This window comes from Amblyomma americanum, chromosome 2, assembly GCF_052857255.1.
Source record: "Amblyomma americanum isolate KBUSLIRL-KWMA chromosome 2, ASM5285725v1, whole genome shotgun sequence".
In the NCBI taxonomy this organism is placed as follows: Eukaryota; Metazoa; Arthropoda; class Arachnida; order Ixodida; family Ixodidae; genus Amblyomma; species Amblyomma americanum.
Window position 1 is genome coordinate 29,838,882 of NC_135498.1, and position 17,226 is coordinate 29,856,107.

The 17,226-nt window shown below is 43.6% G+C and overlaps 1 protein-coding gene across 1 annotated transcript; it reads left to right on the plus strand.

Annotated features, from left to right (window-relative positions):
- The first annotated feature begins 166 nt into the window (after positions 1-166).
- On the plus strand, positions 167-17,225 carry LOC144120900 (leucine-rich repeat and WD repeat-containing protein 1-like). The gene is made up of 15 exons (XM_077653692.1): positions 167-311; positions 1,028-1,250; positions 1,511-1,627; positions 3,147-3,299; positions 3,797-4,141; positions 4,651-4,765; positions 7,236-7,342; positions 8,448-8,640; positions 9,538-9,613; positions 14,062-14,199; positions 14,417-14,517; positions 15,403-15,570; positions 16,188-16,339; positions 16,843-16,947; positions 17,071-17,225. The coding sequence occupies exons 1-14, from the start codon at positions 244-246 to the stop codon at positions 16,936-16,938; spliced, it is 2,052 nt and encodes a 683-aa protein (XP_077509818.1). The 5' UTR covers positions 167-243; the 3' UTR covers positions 16,939-16,947; positions 17,071-17,225.
- Position 17,226: the final 1 nt, after the last annotated feature.

Below are 17,226 nucleotides of genomic sequence, written 5' to 3' on the forward strand. Positions count from 1 at the left end.
TTGCCGGAAGTTGTAAAAGTTTTGCAGTGAGCGAGATCGCCTAAGTTTGTTGCGATAGGTGCTTGGCGCAACGTATAAAACAATTCTTGCCTTATAGTAAACCAACCTTTGAGCATGTAAAAAACGCGAAAGCAAAACAAAACCAAAACAACACAGTACCCACAATGCCAAGCGGTTTCTCGGCACACGTTTTGCTCAGGCGCGGGTAGGGCGCGGGATTTGCTGCGCTTGCCGCGTTTGAAAATGATTTCTACTCAAGATATCCTCTCACTGAGTTCCTGCAAATCGCTGAGCGATGTGAGGGAACTAGAGTAAGTGCTGAACGAGCAGCTAAACACGCCGTCTTTGATAATCAACTTAAGGAAAAATACTGTGTGCCTTCATTGTGGTTGTTGGGTGCAACGATGCGAAACAGTCAATTTACATGTTAAGTTTTGTAACTTCGTTTGCCTTTCACTCCGTGGATAATTTTTTGAAAAAATAGCTTTAGTAAGTTAGGCTGACTGCTGCTTCCGCATCATGACAGTTGTCGCCGGCGGCGAAAAATGGTTTGGGATGCTTCACGGGACATTTGTCGATCGCTCATCTCGCACGCATCCTTTTTTTTTTTTTTCTGAGCCGGCCTCTGTTTTCGTTTTTAATGAATTCTTGAGCTTTTTTCTCATCAAGTTCCCCACGTAGCTCGTCACCTGAGTTTCTTTCATGCTTTGCATGACGCACATTGCTCTACCTGGTAATGGGTAGAGTAATGCCACATGCTCGTTATTTGCAATGTCGTATGCCATGTCGCATGAAAGAGGTAGCCACATTGCCGAAAATGTCGTTTTGTATTTTTTGTAGCTTCAGTGTAGGCAACAATGCAGGATGAATACATTATCACATGTATGCATACGGAAGTAAAAAAAAAAGACTAACTTCATATCACAAATGGAAGATTCACGTGTAATTGTCAAGTGCAAATTATACGTGTAAAGAAAAAGCCTTTAAAATGCCATTTCTGTTTCTTTTTGTTCATTTGTGAATGCAGTCTGAGCAACCGGGATCTCAAGGTGTTGGACCCTTGCAGCTTTAAAGGGCTGAAAAACCTAGAAAGCCTCGATGTGTCAAGAAATTCACTGAGAGATTTTCCAAATCTTAATCTCCCCAAGCTTCGGCGCTTGAACATAGAGGAGAACTTGGTGAACGACCTGGCTTTCCTCAAGGACTATGGTGAACTGACAGAGCTTATGGTTGCTGGTAACCCCATTCTTGTAAGTGCTGGGATTTCGGTATTACGTTCTCCACATGCCTTCTGCCTCTTCTTATAGAATGCTTTAGAAACTGTTACTGCTTCTCCCTTTGAAAGCTCTGTTCTGAGTTGTTGCTGCATTTCAGTCGAGCAAAAAAAAGACTCACTGTAAAGCTTTCATGTTCCAGAGATTGAGTTTTGTGAACTCCGCATGTTTGCTCGAGGCACCAATGTGTGGGATTTTCTTGTTTGACCTTTATTTACTTGTTTCGTGCCTGACAGTCAGCAGACAAGAACATAGCTGTCTCCCTCCTCCCCAAGTTGGTTCTGCTAGATGGAGCTGATTGCCAGCCTCTGAGGAAACTTGAAGCACTCGGAGACAAAAAGCTATTGCCGCAGGTATGCATTTCGCAAGCTTGAGACATGCCTCTGTGGCTTCTAGTTCACAGCGGTGAATGCTAACAATTTTCTGAGTTCATTCATTTTGTGTGTGTGTGTGTGTGTGTGAGTGAAAGTATTGGTGTGGTGTACCTTTGATGTCATGGCACTTGGATTGTGCTGACTATGTACACATGGGTGTGACAGTTTGCAAGCCAAATTCTATGTCATGCTCATAGCTTGGTTTAGAACTGAGATGCACAATTAGCTTGAGTTACGTGGGTCAAAATGCGAAACAGATCATGAGATGGCGTGTTTTTTTCTCTGTCTCGCCAACTGTGGCAACCAACTAGCTAAATATGCACTCATTTAAGTGAAAGAAGGATAATACTTTTTGGCATGTGGGATTTAACATCGCAAAGTGACATGGGCTATGGGGGGTGCTGTAGTGGAGGGCTCCGGATCAATTTAGAGAACCTGAGGTTTCTTAATGTGGACTGACATCGCACAGAACACTAGTCACTAGTGTTTTTGCATTTGCCTCCATAGAAAAAAAGGACAAAAAAGCCACTCTGCAAGTATCATCGTGGCTTGTACTCCTTTCCAGGAAAAATGTTTATTTCAGGACAAAAGCAGGTCCACACAATATGTCTGATTTTTCTAAACCTGTGGATATGTTTAAGAATGTTTAGGGAGGAAAAAAAACACAATAGAATTTTTGGTTATTTACTTCGCACAATGAAAGTGATGTTTGCTTTATTTCTGGCTCTTTCTTTGACAAAGTTCAATCTACATGAGGTTCCTTGGAGGTTTTCAATTTACTCCAAATTCTTTATATTTGCTGCATGTGTTTTCTTCTTGCAGTAAACAGCTGCTTCTCTTGAGGCAGTTAGCATGCTAAGACTGCAATTTTAATATCTGTGGTATGTTTTTGTACTGAGTTCGGGTTTAAAAATTGTCACTGTACTATAGGTGGGTTGCAGAAATACAGAAGTCGGTTTCCCTGCAAAGCAAAAACACTTCACTATGGCGGCGCAGCTCCTCCTGCGGGCAGAAGTTGGATGCAGCTCTGGAGATTTCTATTGCGAACCCCCCATGCGCCCTGCGTGCACTTATGCTCCTGGACAACAATTACCCACTCCCTGCAGCAAGAGGACAAAGGCCTGTCTCCTTCCCTTTTGTGGCTAGGCCTGCAGAGCCACAGAAGGCTTGGAATGGCTGCGTTTCATCCCGCGTCATGTAGCAGCTGCTTCAAAGAACTGTTAGGGAGACTCGCGGCATTTCCCAGACTGTAGAACTCTCCAGCGCTGCACCTAGTTTTTTACCCAAAAACCGGTCCGGCGGCCACGGTGAAGGAGTTCTTTCGTGCAGAGAAGCTGACTTACAGATTTCTGCAACCCATTTATATGTTTAGGTTCTTTCCAACTTGTCTTTCTAGTGCTAGATATCAGTTGTGCATTGATAAGAGTACTTTTGATATTTTGCTGTGCCTTTCTGTTTACTAGATGCTGTTCAATATGTTCCACCTTGTTTTGTTCAGATTACCCGAGTTTGGGAATCAACATTCAAGGACAACCTTGCTCCTGGAGCCAGTGAAGATGAAATAGCTGTTGTCAAGAAAGATTTTCTGAGATACCTGAGGAGAACATTATTTGAATGCAATGAGTTTTCTGTAAAGTTCAAGAAGTTTAAGGTATGCAACTGAGTTTATTTGGTATGTATAAACATCTGCGCATAAGCAGCAGTCGCACAGTTGACTTTTAGTTGTGTTTGTGGTAAATTGTTTAACTTTACCGCCTAGTATCCCTACACTTTATTCATCTATTATCCGTTTATTAGCTATTCATGATTTACCTGACTAACCTATATCTGAGTGTTTGTAGCAAAACTTAAAGAAAACGGAGCTGACAACTACATCATTCGCAGATATTATGCAGCTTCAATGAGGCCGAAGCTGTTCATGATTTGGTGGAAGCTAGAAATCACTAAAAATTTCATCTGCATTATAATTGCAGTAACTGTTCATTTTTTTGTTTAACATTCTCCAAAAATAGCTTTCAGGGTGTGTATGTGAATGCAATAGGGATTAGATAAATTTGTGAAAATGTTGCTTAATATATTTTGATACACTGGCATTTTACAGTTGCTTTAATAGTTGCTCATGGCATTTTATTTTCATTGCTACTGCAGGTTGAAGCTCTTGGGGATGATTTGTTTGAAGAGGAAATGCGACGCCTCCGCAGCAAGGCACCAAGCACTCCCAAGAGAAAGCTAGACAAGAAAGATTCTATCCCGGAGCCTGGCTCTCCTTGCAAGCGCGTTGCGTCTCCAGTAAAGCACCAATCCACAGCAAATCGAGAGTCCACAATAAGCAAACCCAGCCTAGGTGGGCGTGATGATATTGCAAGCTCTCCTCGTCGAGCCAGTGTGCGTGCAGTGAACAGATCATTAAAAATCGATTCACCGGAGAGTGCAAGGCAGCCACGGACACCAAGGAAGAAACTGAAATATGAAGTGACCCCAAATTTAAAAAAGGTGTGTTTTCCTGGAAACATATTCTGATACACTGAGTTGTACTTACATATTCCTAGGTTTCCCAACAATCACCTGCAGTTATCCGGCATATTTAATTAATTAGTGGTTTTTGAGTAAAGGAAATGGCTTGCAGGAGTGAAGGAAGGGAGGAAGGTGGGAGTGAATGAAGAAGAGAGGAAGAGGTGCCAGAGCTCCGAAATAACTTCCACCACCTGGGGATCTTTGATGTGCACTGACACACACGGGCACCTTTTATGTTTTGCCTCCATCGAAACGCGGCAACCGCGGTCTGGTTCAAACCCGGGTGCGCTGGGTCAATAACAGAGTGCATTTACCACCGGCAGGTCTCTGGCATATTTAAGGACTGGAATCTAACTTTGTCCAGTGCAGTGATCAGGCTGTACTAGCAACTCTATTTAACTTGAAATGTTGCTATGCAGCTGTTCTTTGAGTTTTTCATGTTCACTAAGTGACATGCATGGTATGTTTTCAATGGTGCTGTCCTGCAGGGGAGCGTGAAAGGAGCGGAAGTGTGTGCATTTCTTCGCTGCCACTCGAGAGATCCTGATGACTCAGTAACTCAAGTGTGGCAAGCTGCGTTTCAACCAAAAGGTGATGAAAATGGTGAGCACGTGTTTATTTATGTATTTCACACTTTATGTTTGTTCTTCTATTGTGCTGGCATCTTGTGGTGCTTGCCACCCACAACCACAGCTTGATACCTGTGGTGTTGCAGCTATGTTGTGCACAATTTTTGTTGCCAGCTTTGTTTTGCATAAGAATGCCAAGAAGCTTGTTTTATTAACACGGTCGAGCAGAGTGCATTTGTGAATGTAGGCTCCTCTACTAAAACTGGCCTTGAAGACACCGTCTCCTGAAGGCTGTCTTTGCTGCATTTAAAACATTTAAAAAGGTTGCAGTTAAAACAAAAAGAAATTCAGGATGTACTAAATGCCAGGGAATACATAAATGGGTTTGGGCTTGTGTTTCTTTTTTAGTGTGTATGTGTACGTGTGTGCACATGTGCATGTTTTCTTGGATACCAGCTATCCAGTTACCTATCTTCCTTAATGGCGGCATCTCACCTTTGCTGGCGTAAGAAAATCCATTCCGATTCAACAGAGAGGTGGTGAAGGATAGCGACAAATTCATGGAGACTCAACAAAAGAGAGAAAGAAATTAGTCTTCCAGATCCTTTTTAAACTAGTCGACTACTGACTTTCAGAGACCTTGGCCCTCCTTTTTTATGCAAAGCATAAGAGCGGCTTGTTTGACAGTGTCTGGCGTCACACCTGGGTTGATGCCAAGTGTCAGGCCACGTGGTCACATGGTTGGTGTGCATAATGAGGTGTATAACTAAGCATGTCATGTAATGTGATGTCGCATACCAAGTGACGTCACCAAAGCGGAAGTGACGACGAACTCCTCGATGGGCTCCTTGTGCTATCGCAACTCAGGCTGGGTGGCTGGGCAGTGTCTAGGCATCTGCTATTTTTAATTTCTCAACTGGTATCACTGCTAACGCGGGTTCAGCTGGTGATCCCCGGGTCGCAGGTTCGATTCTGGCAGCAGCCGTGTTTTGGTGGAGGCGAAATACGATAACTGACTTTTTTGATGATTTTTTGATGACTTTTTGATGTATGTGAGTGAAGTGTAATCCACACACAAAAATAAAGCAGTAGTGCTTGCATGCTTGCAAAAATGATAAACTGAAAACACATACAACAGTACCAAAAAAAATTTTTCTTTGTTAAATAACATAATGCTTTAGAGATGTTCCTGGTATATGGAAGAATGCTGTATTGTTTCCTGCACTGACTGGTATGATACTCCTTTGAGGCACAGGGCACTTGTCATTATAGACAAGTGTTGTCCTCTTATCAGGGCTGCCCATGTTCTATTTTATACTGTGTAATAATAACAGTGTCGTTTTTCTACAAGAACTTTCTGTACTTCAGAAAGAGCTTTGAAAAGAGCAGCAATGCTGGTTGCGAATATCCTTTTTTTTTTTTTTTTCCACAAACAGCCTAATGAATAACAGTAGTGTTACGTGCTGTGATTTACAATTACCAAGTGAGACTGCACCTCATTCCACATTAGAGAGTTGATTTTTCTAGTTTTATGCAAATTTCTATTTATTTCGTGAACCATTTTCCTGGTTTAAAGCAGTGCTGTCAGATTTATTAGCTTAGCTTTTCATTGGAGCATGAAAGAAAATTTGCAACATATTTAGTCCAGCGACTGGCTAGGGTGAAAGTATTCAGAACCTTTCCACTGGTACTGTCGTTGTGTTTGTGCTTTGCCCCATTGCATTTATGCACTGTGAATAAGCCACTTTGGCAGCTGCCCGCTCATTCTGGCAATCGCTGTCAGCTTTAGTATGCTTCACCCCTTTGCATTTATGCGCTGCAGAGAAGCCGCCTTGTCGGCTGGCCGCTGCAGCACTGCACTTGTGCTTAGGTCATGTGTCCTGAGGCTCGGCCCACTTTCGTGTTGGAACACCCTCTCTTGGTCATGAAAAATGTAGAATCGGAATGTGACAAAATTGTGAACATTTTTTACAGGAAATCGTTTCAGGAACATATTTTTCAGGAAATTTTTCAGGAAGAAAAACAGAGTAACTCAATGGGGCATTTTTATTGCTCATGGTTTTGAGCGCATGAACCAGGAAATCATTTAAACCAAGAAATCTTATGAACCGGGTAATCTTATGAACGAGCAGATCGCAGGAAAGAATTTAAGAGGTACTATTTTATTAGCTTGCATAACATGGCATTCATGACTTTTTTTTTTTGTTCTTTCATAATTTGGACATTATGGGGTCAAAGAGTGTGCTTTGCATATGCTATCTATTGCTTTGCAGTGTAGTGAACAAAACATGGGTTTCTTATATGGGACTTTTTATGTTATCTATGTTATCAGCAAGACTTCTATTTGAGCTAGTTGGTATAGTATCGAGACATATTGTGCATAAAAGCAAACTGGCGCAGGAAAACGAGGACAATACATATAAGGCAGGGCTGCTGCCACGGTTAGCTTATTAGTGGGTAGATATTATGCACACCGCTCTATGTGTTACAAATTTGGCTTTCAGAGACATCACCCAGCATTGTTGCAACCTGTGGGGGAAGAGTAGTGAATTTCATAGACTGCAGCACGGGGACTGTTGTGAAACGCTACAGGCATGCTAATCTCAAGGAGGTGAGAGTATAGACACTGCTTATCTGTTATCTTAGGTTGTTCATTGTAGCAGGTACGGTCAAAACAATGATGAATGGTCTGTGTTATGTGAGCACATGCGACAGATATTTTGACTGAATTGATAGAAGTGCAGAAAGTGAGGTGCATGTGGAATGACCTGCCTCGGATTATAGTTTTAAGCCGAAGCCGCCATTTCTAGTGTGATCATTACCTCTCACTCGGCCAGACAACACACAAATGTTGGAACTATCAGGGATAGCTGTCGCATGCATGAGCAATTAAACAGGGTGAAAGCTGTCATGACTTGACTGACTGGCAAATGTATAGCCAGCTTACGTCACTAACTTGTACAATAAGTGCATTTTGCTGCTCATAATACAGCTAACACTTTGCAAGCCCATGCTCATTTATTGCAAGGAAGGATGTGTGAAAGAAAGGGCACTAATAATGCTAAAAATTTGATAACAAAATGGAAGGTATGAAAGGGGCTGATAATTCACGTGTCTCTATGATAGTACTTCATTGCTTCAGTTACATCATCTTTTTTTGCACTATGCCACAGTTCATAGAAAGGGTCTTGGGCCTCTCTTTCAAAACACAATGCTCTCATTCAATTAAGCAAAGTTAAGATTCTGCTTTCTGCAATAAGGTCAGCTTGAAGCTGACATTGCACTACACAGTGGTCCATAATGGCAGTAGCTGGAACATTATTAGAATGGCTTGTCGTTAAATTTGCAGGTACTGCTGCTGAAGTAGCAAATGCCACTTGCTCTTGACTTGTTTGCATGAAAAAGGGGAGGTGATTGGTAACCGCAACAAATATTGCAGCCAGGAGGGCCAGTACAGAATATATGGGGGAAAATAAAGCTCCAGGAAAATGTAAAAAATTCTGCAGTAAATTAGTGTTGTTAATTTGATGTCATCCCCTATCTTTTCTACAGAATGAACGCGAATTCATGACATATCAGTTTGGCTCCAGAGTTGTGCAAAGACAAATTGATGATTGGATGGAAATGGTGTAGCCACTCGGATTACGCTTTTTGAGTGGCTGATGGAAAAAAGAAAGCTGGGCTGTCTATTAAGCTGAAATGTGCTTTCCTGGTAGGAGCTCTTCTGCCTGGCATGGACGCTGCTGCCCATTGGTGGCCGTCCCAGCGCCGTGCTTGCTGCGGCCGGCAAAGCATGCGAGGTCAGCCTGATCCACCCTGAGCAGCTTGTGTGCTACCAGTCATTCCAGGCGCACAGCAAGTACATCAACTGCCTGCTCTTCTGCCCCAAGCAGCCAACTTGGTTGCTTAGTAAGTGGCCTTTGTGGGCTTTAAAAGGTGGACGAACACATTTCCCCCACTTATCAGTCGCTGACAGTCCGAACCACTGACCCTGCCTCATGATCGCGAGCGCTGCCGAGTGCAAGCCAACCATGATGGGCCATGCTGTTAGGAACAAAGGATGCAACACATGCTAACAAGGGCATTCATTGTATTGCTGCTACAATAGTAACGCCAGCTAGGACGCCAGCTAGGAATCGAGGACGTCCGGCTCACCAACAAAGCCACGAGTGACTGATCGTTCCAGCTAGGGCAGTGGAGACATTCTGAGGCCGGACGGAACGAGCTTGTGGCATATGTTCCCATGAGTCTACGTCCCGGTAGTAGAGGGTGGAGCTGTGCCGAAATATTTGCATGCTATGACTTTCTTGAGGTCTAAGACTCAGAAACCCGTTGCGTTAGGCAAGTTCCTACATTGCACAGGCACTTGTATTAATTTGCTACATTCCACTCTCTTGTTTTATTGTGCTTTCCCTCCACAATGGATCATTGTTATGGTATCCCACTCCTGAGGGTGATGTAGTATCAGGCCTGGCACCATGTCACAGCAGCCGCATTTCGAATGACACGAACAACAAGATCGTCGAAATGTTGACGTTTTGGTGCTCATAATGCAGCCAAAAATTATTTTAAATTCCACTACCATTTAGCCTACTTATCATGACAGTGGACAGATGTTGTACTTACTCATCTTGCTCTGTGTATGTGTTTCATTGCAGTATTGTCACTGTCCTGAATTTTTTTTTTTCAAACAGCAAAAAAAAACTAGTCAGATTGAGTTGTTGTCCTCAAGAGGATAACAGCAACAACTCAATGATTGAGTGCAGCCTGAGTCATCCTGTGATGCTTCCTTTTTGTTGCCTTTAGGTGGCAGCATTGATAACAACATTCACATTTGGAACATCGGAATTCCCAAAGCACCTGAATACCAAACAAAAATTGAGTATGTTCTTTTATTATTTTTATCTATTCAGTTTATTATTGCCAGAATGCTCATTTTACTGCTTTTCCTCTGCCATCAGTTTTGCTTCTCTTGCTTCCTGTGGAAGTGTTGAATGGCTGCATCAAATATGGGATGCAAGGATTCTTTCTTTCTTCCTTCTTTAATCTGTTTTTTTATTCATAAAGAGCATAACTGCATAGTATTGATCTTTGTTTATTTTAAGTTTGTGGGGTTGACTGGGGAGATAAGTACGTTCTCCCCACTCAATCGCGGCTGACACGGTTCAAAGCCGCTCGGACCCCACCCCGTGGTCGCGTACGCTACCTAGCGCTCGACGACCACGGCGGGCCTTGCTCTGGGGGAACAAAGGAACGACACATTGGCTGACACAAACAGGCATTTATTGCTACAGAAACAATAACGCCAGCTAGCAACAAGGTACGCTAATGAATCAAGGTCGTCCGACTCACCAGCAAGGTTCCGAGCGAATGTTCGCCCGCGCTAGGGCAAGGGATATATACTCTGAAGGCCGGACGGGACGAGTACGGGAGCCTGTCTCCCCGTCGCTTCCTCGCCCCGCCAGCGAAGAGTGGAGCCGCGAGCGACACGTCCGCCCGTGCCGACGATCCCAGCCGAAGCCCCCCATCTCCCGCGCGCGGGCTTCAGCAGTCTCCCGCGCAGCGACGCTGGCGCCCTCCCTTGCCAGTTAATGTAACTGACAAGGGAATGCGTTCATCCTCGAGGTGAGACTGCTGCTGCACGGTGCCTCACGGGAAAGCAAACACAGGGGGCTGCAGGGCAGGTCCCCACAAGTTTTACGTTTAAGGCTTTCCTCAAACAATGGAGTCTAAACCTTCTGCTGGTTTTGAGAAAAGGAAAGGCAAATAACTGCCTCAATTTGTAGGTGGATGTCACTGACTACTCAAAGGTGGTTAAGGTGTCCACCTACTCAAAGGGTGATTGATGTGTCCACTGACCGAGTGAGCAAGTTACACTTGCTACTTAGAGGCTTCACACACATACTGAGACAGGCATGCCCGAAACCCATGGAGTGCGGCTAGAAGTGCTTTGGCACTAAAAATTGTTTCGTGAATTGGGGCGGGCTGGGCCTGCTCTGCGTTGGGGGAAATGCTGGAAGGATGGCCGTTTTTGGCCGTTTTTCTTCGTTACATTTTTCTGCCTAGACACTCGCCTTGCAGAGCAGATTTCTTCATGACTCTTTTATCTACGTTGACCCTGTTTGGTTTGTTGCACTCCTAAGACCATAATGCAGGTCCTGGGAGTGCAACAGAACACTTTGTTTTTCAAGTTTGTGAATATTGAATTTATTATGTAAAATTTTCTTCTTACTTTAGATATCTCAACGAACACTGCGTCGCAAGAATTCAAAATCAAAATTTGTTCTTTGCAAAAAAAATTCTAAGATTGTTTTGACCTGTAAAACACTAGTCGGGACGCGTGAACGTTGAACCAGCCTTCTGCTGGATTTTCATAGCTCTGCAGCCTTTTCACAAGATTCAGAGTAAAGATATTGCTAGAAAACAATTTTCTGAAGATATAACAGTGAAGTTTTGCGAGAGCAGTCATAGAATTATTTCTAACCTGCTCAAAAAATTTTTTCTAAATGCATCAAGAATATAAATTTTTACTGAAAGCCGCGTACCTCCCTTAATTCTTTTGTGGCAACAGCTCAGTGAAAAATATTTTAGACTGAAGCTCTTGGGTGCCCATTCTCAGGTTGAGCGGTGTGCCTCGCTGTTGGTGTAACTGAGCGCGGAGCATAGCGGAGGATGAAAGATGGCGGTAATAGAGACCATTAGTATAGCGTATGAGCACGTTTAGTTTATCATATGCGAAACCGAATGCAACGATAGCGCTGGTCGCAGTGGCGCCATCTGGTGTTAAAATGTAAAAATATTTTGTGACACATTTTTTGCACTTACCCAAGGTTATCCAAGTAGTGGCGCATAGATAGCCAGTTCATCACCAGTTCAGTCGGGTCAGGGCCTAATTTCTTTTAGGTAATTGAATCAAACAAGGTTTTAAAAACATCATGTTGAGGTCATTTGGACCCTTCTGCAAGGCTATGACTATCTTGTCATAAAAATCCAAACGAAGCCAATCAATCCACAGTCAGCGGTGTATTGTAGGGTTAAGAATGGCGGAATCGTCACACAGAATCAAAAATAGGGCACGTTTATCTGTTATTCTGCTGTCGGCGAGAGGAGACAAAGCGAATATCACATGTACCATTGAAAGGCAATGATTATGCCTAAAAACCCAATAACATTGGCGAATTCTCTCCGAAGCGGGTGACGTGGGCGCCGCTATCTTGACAATGCTATTTTTCCTAACGTATGCGAGAGCACGCTCGCTAAATTTGAAAAATAGCGTACGTAATGCACATGCACGTTAAACCTTGATGTGAAATAGCGTTTGGCGCATGCGCAGTACGAAGGACGCTATTTTTTAGTGTTCGCTATCCCTTTGCATATGTCTGCGTATGCTATACTAAAGGTCTCTATAGCGTATGCAGACATACGCAAAGGCATAGCGACTGCTATAAAATAGCGTCCTTCGTACTGCACATGCGCCAAACGCTATTTCACATCGAGGTTGAACGTATGTGCACATTACGTGCGCTGTTTCTCGAATTTGGTATAACGTACGCAGACATACGCCAAAGGAATAGCGAACACTATAAAATAGCGTCCTTCGTACTGCGCATGCGCCAAGTGTTATTCCAAATCGAGGTTGGAACGTACGTGTACGTTACGTACGCTGTTTTTTTAATTTAGCATGCGTGCTCTTGCTTACACAAGGAAAAATAGCATTGTCAAGATGGTGGCGCCCAAGTCACCCACTTCGGAGAGAATTCGTCAATGTTATTGTGTTTTTAAGCATATTCATTGCCTTTAAATGGTACACCTGATATTCGCTTTGCCTCCCCTCGCCAACAGCGTAACAAATGAGGGATAAACTTGCCCACTTTTTGATTCTGTGTAACGAAACCGCAGTTCTTAACCCTAACAAGATACTGCCTACTGTGGATTGCCTTGATTTGGATTTTTACGCCAAGGTAGCCTTGCCAGATGTAGTCGTTTCGGTGGTAGGCAGAAGGGCCTGAAAGAACCCACCACGATGTTATTAAAAACCTTGCTCAGTTCAGTCACCTATAAGAAATTGGGCCCCGACTCAACTTAACTGGCCATGGAACTGGCTATCTACACGATATGATTTGGATAACCTTGGGTAAACGCGAAAAATGTGGCACAAAATATTTTCACGTTTTAACACCAGATGGCACCACTGTGGCCTGCGTTTCCGTTGCGTTCAGGTTGGCATACGATAAACTATAAGTGCTTATGCGATTTCCCCTGTAACCTCCTGCTAAATGCTTGTGTGTAGCGTACGTAAGCGCTCATGCGCTGTTCTAAAACTCTCTAATGAAGACAGGTTGTGTGGCGGCAACCCGTGACCCCAGAGTAGCGCGTGCCATCGTCTGCTCACCAATGACATCATCAGTGAGGTATGCCTCGCTCAGCAGAGATGGCGCCAGAGTAGTGCGAGCCATAAATGCGCTGGTCGTTCATCCGAGGCGAGGCTCATTGGCAGCGGAATTGCTGTGTGCACTGCCCTAGCTGAAACCCAGAGCTGCCTCCGTTTGGCACTGTGTGATTCGTATGCATTTGCCTTCGGTTCAAGTATCACAGCAGCTGTGCTCAAAAATCACATTACCGAGAACCATAATCATCGACTAAATTCTTCACTCCTTTCAAAGTAGCCTTTCAGATTTGTGCTCGAGCAGTTGCACTATTACGGAGTGCGTTAGTCATGTAATCATTTAACTATTTTGAGTACAGTTTTGTTGCAGTCTAAGTTCCTGTGGAGTCGAAAAGTTGTAGGTAATATCATTGGTAACTTTTGCTGCAACTGTACCCATCAAGCTTACCTTTGGGGGAGTCCATTGGTTTTTGTTAATAATTTAATGGTTTGTGTTCTTTACTGGAACCACTCAGCAAAGTCAGGTGTGAATTCAGCTGATATTTTTGTGTGCTGAATTGTTGTATGTAACGTCCTGAACCTGTAATGTGGCTTTAATTGCACACTTGATTGGGCTAGTCGGCTCTGCATATTCTTCACACAGGAGTGCCAAGGTCAAACGAGACAAAATGATGGAGCAGGCACACACACTTGGGAGCCCTTGTGTCCCTGTGCTTCTGTTTCACTTTTGCTTCTTCACTTAGTCCTGTCATGATTTTGGTACTGCTGTATGAAGCTCACTTCTTGTGTTAGGCATGTTCACAGGAGACTACTGATTTGCAAGCGAAGCTCCTGCACAGCGCACTCTTTTTGCCAAAAACTGACGAAGCAGACACGGCATAAGTTTTCACACTGAGTTGAGTACTTGCAGGGGTAATCTCTTTAACCAGCTCATTTTTTTCCAGGAAGCTGCTCACCTTGAAGCCACAGGTTGAAATTCTGCAGTTGTGCGTCAGCATTAAAAACGAACTGCTCCTGGCAGCCTGCCATGGTGGCCTGTTTGCCTGGAAGTTTGATCAGAAGTCGATCATGAAAGTTGACAGGTTGGTGTGCTTAGGTCCATCGCCTTTATGTGGCGCACTGCTCCAAATTGCAGTGAAATGAGCTCATGCTAGTGCATTACTCTAGTTTGTTGCATTGTCTCTGCAGCTAACCTTTGCCCTCATGTGTATGGTCCAGTGTTATTACATTCCTCACATGATAACTAGCATATCCATAGCCGCACTTATTTCATCTATTTGGCATGGCACACATTTGCAGGTCTCCAAATATTGAGTTTTGCTTGCCAGCAAAGGACGGGAAGTCTACAGTAAAGCTGCCTGTGGTTGATGGTTTGGTTTTACTTCAAGACGACACTATCGGTATGTCTCTTCATCATGCTGAAGCAGGCGGGACTTTTCTTGATGCTACATCATTGCATGTCAGTTTTTTAAAAATCATACGCCTTTTTGAGATACATGCTTTGATAATATCAGAAACTTGACTTAGCATTGCATTCGGTGGAATTGAACTTGCGAAGCCTATTTTTATCTCTTTCATTCCAACAGATTTTGTTTGTGGCACATGAAGAGTAACTGATCAAAAAGGCTCCTTCTCTTTCTGACTGATGGAGGGATTACAAGTGTGTGCTGCTAACACCTAATGCTTGCAGATGTTGGTGCTTCGCACGTTGCATAGAAAACTGCTAATATGCAGCAAGTAATTGCCAGTTTATGCAGAAAAATAGATCATATGTCTGTTCCTCTAAATTTCCCCCCTCTTCTGGAAAATTACAGCTTCACAAGCATTGTGATTAAGTAGCAGTGTTGGATCTAGTCTTTCTGCACTCTAAAGTGCATTATGGACAAATTGTTCTTGAAGACAAGCCAAGCACCCTGGTGAACAATAACACCACCTTCTAGCAGTGTTGACACATTTGCTTTTTCCCTTAGTCTTTTGTATACTTATAGCCATAGGAACATGCTGTCTCTTGCCTCACATGTTCCAGCTAATCAGGTGGCCTAAGGAGTAATTTTTGCTTGTTCAGCATGTAGTTGAAGAAAATAATTCTAACATGTAATAGTTTTTCTAGTGCTTGCTCTGCCACAGTAATGTGAGGTGGTCCCGTATATTACCAAGGCTGACTGCCCCTTTGAAACCGCTTGTTAACACTCAAAGCTCATTGTTGTTTTTTTTACTGCATTGCTTGCTGTTGGTGCTTCACGACTACTGCTTTTTTTTGTACCCATTTGCTTTTTCACCTGCAGTTAGCAAATGTTCAAACACTGGCATGATCGGCATGTGGAGGTTATCTAGTCATATGACTGCTCTCAGGAAGCACTCGCAGAAACTGCAGAAAGTGAAAGTGAAGTATGGGAGCACATTCTTGTGGAGTGACACCAAGGTTGACTACTTTTACCCTTCAGCAACACCCGGTAAGGCACTGGCATTTGTCCTCGTTTGAAGCCTCGCTTGCCTTGTGTAGCTTCTCTCGGTTACTGCAAATGTTTGTGCCATGGTTTTCACTGTGGCCAGGAAGTTGTGGCTGCTGTGTGTGCATTCCGATGCCATTGGATTTAAAGTAGAGTTCCTCTGCAGTCAGTCGCGATTTCCTCGTGTCGGCGTAATGGAATGCAGTTGCACGCAGTGCTTGTGTGCATGGCACCTGTACTCCAAGCAACGCAAACAACCACAGGCCGCCAGTGGGATCCGAACCCACGACCTGCGAATTTCGCGTCCGGTGTTCTACCAACCAAGCTGCGGTGACGGCTGTCCAATCTTCTGCTTTCAGGCGTATTCGGAGGTCGTGGGTTCGGATCCCACTGGCGGCATGTGGTTGTTTTTCCTTCTGCTTCCTAAACAATTATCTTCAAGCGATAAAATAGGTACACTATAAATATTCCATTGATTAATTCTAAAAACAGAGAAAACATTCTCCTGTGCTACTTGGTTTCGGTGACACATTGTGCTGGCCGCACAGCAGTACTGCATGCATGTCGTAAGAGCAGGTTCTATTCTCACTGCACTTTGGTGTGTGTTTTTCATTACGAAGACATTATAGCCTGTGGTGACGATGCTGGGACTGTCTGGCTGTATAACAGTGGAAAAGAAGGAGCAACCTTGGCTGAACCAGTGACAAAGTTGACGTGGCCAGTCATCATTTCATGCAGTGAAGAATTCTCCGTGGAGAAAAAGGACGGAAAGGTATTAAAGTCTTTGCTAGTAGCTTCCTCCAGTAGAAACTAAATGCTTGTAGATAAGATGTTGCTTGAAATACCATTGAAATTGGCGACAAGGTTGTTTCTATGTCAGCTGCGCTCTGTAGTGGACCTTAGCTTACAACAGCTAGTTAGCAAAGTCATTTCAGCAGTCCTGTTGTACATTGAGCTGCAAAGACAGCTGTCATGTGCAGCATGATAAAAGATGGCCGGTAAATGGAGGCAATACAGTTATGCACACGACCGTATTGCCTGCAACCATTTCCACAGCTTCCTAAGCAGATTTGATATCGTCCCTGTTGAGCTCCTTGCACTGGTGTCAAAGTTAGCTATGCATAGCATTTTACTGCAAAATTATCTCTCAGTGTCTTGCTTTCAATTAAGCAACTTCACGTTATGCTCTCACACCAGTGGAAGTCTTCTGTCCTCTTTGTCTTTGCTCTGTGGTTTTACTAATGGCAATGAAACTACATTTGGTAACACTTTCAGGTTAATGCCAATGCTGTGGCATTGAGTCCCGATGGAAACTACATGGTGGTGTGCACAGACATCAACATTGTGTGCATTTGGCGGATTACACGATAGGCTATCACGGTAAAGCTTTTTTTTTTTTTTACTGCATTGCTTGCTGTTGGTGCTTCACGACTATTGCATTTTTTGTACACATTTATGGCTGAATGAAATGGGAGCATGTCTTACACTGCGCTTTCTTTTCAGATTTTAAACAAGAGACAGACAGTGTGGCACCATCATGTTATTCATCAGCTGCTGAAATACATTGCCACAAGATTTTAGCCAGCAACAAGTTCATCAAAAGTGTGTCATTGTGGATATTTCTATCACAGCCATTTTCATAAAATTAGGCAACTGATA

Bases quoted from the DNA above. Each gene is read 5' to 3' on its own strand.
- LOC144120900 (XM_077653692.1), top strand. From the start codon at position 244: ATGATTTCTACTCAAGATATCCTCTCACTGAGTTCCTGCAAATCGCTG. The intron at 1,251-1,510 runs GTAAGTGCTGGG...CGTGCCTGACAG, and splicing joins TTGCTGGTAACCCCATTCTT to TCAGCAGACAAGAACATAGC. The intron at 3,300-3,796 runs GTATGCAACTGA...TTGCTACTGCAG, and splicing joins TAAAGTTCAAGAAGTTTAAG to GTTGAAGCTCTTGGGGATGA.